The sequence below is a fragment of the Rhinopithecus bieti genome, unplaced genomic scaffold, assembly GCF_001698545.2.
Source record: "Rhinopithecus bieti isolate Rb0 unplaced genomic scaffold, ASM169854v2 scaffold_13352, whole genome shotgun sequence".
Classification (NCBI taxonomy): Eukaryota; Metazoa; Chordata; class Mammalia; order Primates; family Cercopithecidae; genus Rhinopithecus; species Rhinopithecus bieti.
The window spans coordinates 3,043,855-3,049,026 of NW_016808026.1; the positions used below are offsets into that span (position 1 = coordinate 3,043,855).

Genomic DNA, 5,172 nt, shown 5'->3' on the forward strand with positions numbered 1-5,172 from the left:
ACTTCTAAACCAAAGCAAAATGAATAGATTCTGTCCTTATTTAATGAAGGGATCCAAGGACTACACAGGCTGTGAAAAAAAGCCTGTCTGCAAGGTGGAAAAATAAACCAGTTAATGAGATACGGACAGAATTGTGATGGCATTTCCACCTCCTGAGGCTCAGAGAAGCTCCCTGTCTTCTGGAGATTATATTCCACACTACTATTGTGCCAGAAAATTTCCCTTTTCACCTATGCCAGTTTAGGTTGAATTTCTATATGTCCAACTGAAAACAGGCTAAAATACTATATACCTCATTGGATTGCTATGAGAATTAAATAAGTAGTATGCGAAGGGAGTGCCTACCACAGAAAGAGACACATAGCAGTACCAATAGATGTTGAATATTATAATTAATATTAATTGAATTCATTACATTATAAACATTGTGGAAATAAACTAATGGTCATAGATTTCTTAGTTATATTTGAGAATTTGAGATGGCACCTTAAACATACCTGTTACTGTAGCATTGGATTCAAAGAGAAGTGAAACAAGGTGTAGCTTTATCAGGATCTTGCTGTTTCTGCAAGAACTAAGCCATGTTTGCATTAGATTCACAGGCAAGAAAAAAAGCGGTCTGGTATTTGAAGTACATAATTATCCACATTCTTCTTTCCTGAGGAAAGGGCCATCAGAGCTAAGACTTTTAGTCAATAAGCATCTTTGATTCACAAATATTGTGTGATCCTTAACTTCCCATGACTATTATCTAGAATTGTTTCAGCCTTAAAGTGCAGAGAGAGGGGAGAAGTGTGCATTTATATCTTTAGTACATATCATGAATGTATCTGTTGTGACATTTATCTATAGTCATGAAATGAAAAAATAATTTGGGCATAAGTGACTTTGAACTACTCCTATTTAGTTCTCCAAATTTAGTATTTTTAATAATGGGAATATAGCGATCAAGAAGACAAACTTTTAATAGCTCTTTAATGAAGCTGTCTTGATATTTCCTTTTCTCTTAAAAAACTCATTGATAGATTGTTTCACATTTCTACCTTGGTTCTGATTTTCTAAAAGCAAATTTGGTATGAAAGAGGTACAACAGAAAGACAGGCTAGTGTCCAAGTCTCTAAAATGGTTTGTCTCTGTGCAATGCAAGGAGAATATGCTCAGTGGTCAGTGCCAATACCTGGAAGTATACCAGACGCTTGGCAGTGTAGCATAGATCTTAGTGAAGGAATTCAAAGTAAGAGAAAGTAAAAAAAAAAAGAAGGGACTATACAGAGGTATCCCTACACAAAATGGTGAAACTAGTAGTGTATATTGCATGTCAGCCTACCTGCAGCGTCAGCTCTCTCTATCTTTCCTTGACTCCCTAAAAGCACATGACTTAGTGCCTAACTCATGCATCCCCCTGTTTCAGACTTAAGTATTCACCTCCTGTTCCTATAATCCCTCAATGCATCAGCAAGCACCTATTTGAGCATCCATGAAGATAAAATACACACAAATATAAATTTGCCATTGTCCCAGTCCTCCAGAAACTTGCTGTTTAGTGGGGGAGGAGAAGCAAGAAGATAACTAAAACAAAAGGCAGAGTGGTGTAGAGAGGGACAAAGAGCTACAGAGATGAGATAAAAGAGAACTAGGAGAAGAGGAATAATCCGAGGTGTAGGTTAAGATGTGGTCTGTGGGAGACTGAGACAGGAGAATCACTGGAATCCTAGAGGCGGAGGTTGCAATGAGCCGAGATAGTGCCACTGCACTTCAGCCTGGGCAACAGAGTGGGAATCTGTTTCAGAGACAGAAAAAAAAAAGATATGTGCTGTGGTGTGACAGAGCTAAGGGAGGAGTTCCTAGAAGACAATGTACAAAGTCATGAGAAGAAGGTCAAGGAAAAGATCCTGGATTTGATAAGTTTAACATAACTATAAAATGCAGTTTAAATTAGGTGATTCATGGATTGCATTGATTTAATCCTAGAATAACAAATATTAAAGGAGGTAACAAATTACATAAGTAGAGAGAAAAGAAAAGACAGCCAATTATTTAAATAATTCTAGCATAAGAAATAATACAAAACTATAAGGACAGCAGCGTTTCCCCCTATCTGTTCATGTTTTGAGGCATAATGGAAAACCCCACTTTTATTATCAAATGGTTTACATAATGATGAAGTACATTAAATCAAAACAGAAAAAAACGGGCTTTAATAATACGGAAAATATCCTTTTTCTGCAGAGAACAGATTGGGGACTGAAAGCATCAGTTGGCTGGGTGGCTCATTAGCCATCTTTCATGGGTGGCACCACCTTGGAAATAACCAGGGCCCTGAAATAAAGATGAAAAGGCAACAAAGAGGGGACTCTCTGTTACCCTTAGGCAGGCAAATCAAAGCAACTGAGCCTAAAAAGAGACGGGAAAAGTTCACTTCAAAGCATTACTATTATCTTGCTCATTTCTGAATAACTGAAACCAACAGACCTCCCAACACACTTGCTGTCCTTTTTTGTCCATGGGAAAACAGGCCAGTCTATGTGTTTACTGGATATCCATTATTTTTATCTTGCAAACATCCCCTATTCCTTCTTTTGCTAACCAAATACTTTTTTTCCCTTTTGAGAATCTTTCATCCCCAAGAGGATGCAGGTGTTTGATTGTGTGAGCCAGGACAGCCAATAAGAGTACACCTTCAAAGACTGATCTGCTCAACAGAACAAGAGACTCGATTTCTTCGTAAGGTTACAAAATTTGTCAACTGTGTAGGGCTGGCACTATGGACATAATGTGAGGGGAATTAAACCAGCACAGGAAGTAATGCTGAAAGCAAGTTAGAGAAAGAGAAAATCATATTCTTCCTGATGTTGGTAAGCCCAGGACAAGCCCTGCTATTTCTTGACTTCTGAGTTACATGGCCCGATGCATTTTCTCTGCCTAAGTTAGAATTGCGTTCCTGTCACTTGTTACTGAGAGTACAGAATGTAGTATGTTTTTGAACTACACTTTTCCATAGGACACCAAAGAGACTTTGAAATCAAATTCTTCCCTGTTTCATGAGTATGGGTAGTGTGTATGCTGTAGCATGAAGATGTTCAGAGTGTCATACCACCTTAAGAATAATTACTGAAGGAGGAAGAATGAAAGCATCCAGGATGAAAATAAAGTTTATTTTTCACCTTCTTTCACCACTGATAGAAAGGAATGAGTTGTGTTGATATTCTAAGGAAATTCACATTTTGATCTCCCAATGAATCACCTATGGAAAATTAGAAACATGATGTTGTCACTATAAAGTGGCCCTGGTCCTGCAGATGACATTTGCAGGTTCAGTAAAAAAGTAAAAGATCAAACCTTAATTGATTACTTATTTTGGGGTGCACATGGCACTAAATTGCAAGTGGGGATGGAAGGGTGCAGATATCTTAGGAGAGAGGACATCTTGACACAAATAGACAAATTCCACTACAGTTCTATGAAAAAACACATGTACGTTATTTAGTAGGGTTAGCAAAGTCTACCTAATTTATAATACTGCCAAAACAAAGTAGCTTTATCACAGAGTCTGAACTAAATTTAAAATACATACCTAGTCTGTACATTGCTTGTCGAAGATTCTCAGTAAATTCTTTCTGATTGAATAAAAATGAAACGTTATCACTTACAATATAACAGAAAATTTAAGCTGCGAATGCTCGTAAAGAAATTAGGGGAAAATAATGGGGAACAAAACCTGCAATCGGCTTATCAATCGGCTTATTGTTGACACGCCACGCCACTGAGAATTAGTATCTAATTTTCCTGAGCCCTTATCTCAGGTAAAGCTATTGATTCAGGGAAATAGGTTATGCGGAAACCATGAAAGTTTCTAGTCTGGCCGACCCTAGGTTCACGACTCTTTACTCCAGGCAAGAGATAAGCACCTGTCGCTAAATTTCAACATCCCTGTCTGTCAAATGGGAATAATAATGATTCTTTCATTTGGTGGCTGTGAGAGGTGAGTGAAAGGAGACTGAAATTTGACCCAGGAAATATTTGTACCTCTCACTTTAAAGGACAGAATTTTAAAAAATAATAAATGATCAGAAATTAAGGTAGAATATAGTGAACACTAATAGCGGGAAATAGCTAATTTGTAGGTGAGGTGGCTGAAAGGCTCCTACGCTTAAAGTGTTTGCTGGATGCACAGGAGATCTGGGATACATCCCGACCTCGGCAACAGGACCAACTCCTTTCCTCAAGGTTACAGAACAGCCAGGTTCCAGTTCAGGTCTCGGAATCTACCCATCCAGAGTTTGCACCCTTTCGTTTTGCAATTTAAAACCGGGTTGTAGGGGGAAGGAGTGAAGGCAGCATGTGGAGAAAGTAAATTACAGTTCAGGTGACAGGAACAAGAAAATCTCCAAGGTCAGGGTTGGGTGTCAACGAATTATGCAAAATACTGCGGAATGAGAAGTCACAAACGCCTTGCAAAGAATTCTGAATTTTAGAAGCTCTTTGCAGAGCCCTCTTCAGCCCGCTCCAAGCGGCCTTGGGTCCCTCTCTAGGCTGTCGGACTTCGCCTTCCTTTCCTCCTTGTTTTTCCCAGCAACCAAAGCATCTGAAAAACATTTTTTTCCTCCGTAAATCTGAATAAATTTCCTTGCAACGCAGAAGCTTTTTTATCGCTTTAACAAAACTTTCCTCTGCTTCTCTAGGGAGAACCTAGTATTAGAGTTGCCCGATAGGCGGACCCCGAAATCGGGGCAGCTCTGGCTTAGTCCGGGCTATTCTAGTGGGCGCCAGCACTGGAGGTGCAGTCTCCACTCGGGTGGGGATCCGAGCTCCGGTCCCCGCCGCGGTAACGAGTGCAAAACCCCGAACCCGAGTCAGAGGGGCCGCGCTCGCGTAGGGGTTCGCGCTAAGTCCTCGCGGCTTCCGCAGGAGCTATTTTTAGCGGTGCGTGGCTCCCCCCGCCCCCGGCGTGGTAGCCTCCGGCTCGCGGCGCCCCGCGGCTCCTCTCGGTCTCCCCCGCCGCTGCCGGCTCTTGGTAGCTTCCACGCGGGCAGGTCCGGAAACTGAGCATGTCTGCAAGCGCTCGACGGCGCCGGCGGCAGCGGGGGCAGAGCTGGGCTGCGTCAGGCTGAGCCCATTCACCTCGCGGCCGCAGGAGCGCAGCGCCGGCGCCGCGCCGCCCAGCCCCGCCGA

The 5,172-nt window shown here is 41.6% G+C and overlaps 1 protein-coding gene across 1 annotated transcript in view; it reads left to right on the plus strand.

The window, feature by feature from the left end:
• Window positions 1-1,140: 1,140 nt before the first annotated feature.
• Window positions 1,141-5,172, plus strand: part of LOC108537577 (uncharacterized) — a 6,939-nt gene continuing 2,907 nt past the window's right edge. The window contains exons 1-3 of the mRNA XM_017885161.1: window positions 1,141-1,244; window positions 4,683-4,872; window positions 4,922-5,171. Coding sequence (XP_017740650.1) covers window positions 1,141-1,244; window positions 4,683-4,872; window positions 4,922-5,171 — 544 coding nt within the window. The remainder of the gene's footprint in view (window positions 1,245-4,682; window positions 4,873-4,921; window position 5,172) is intronic.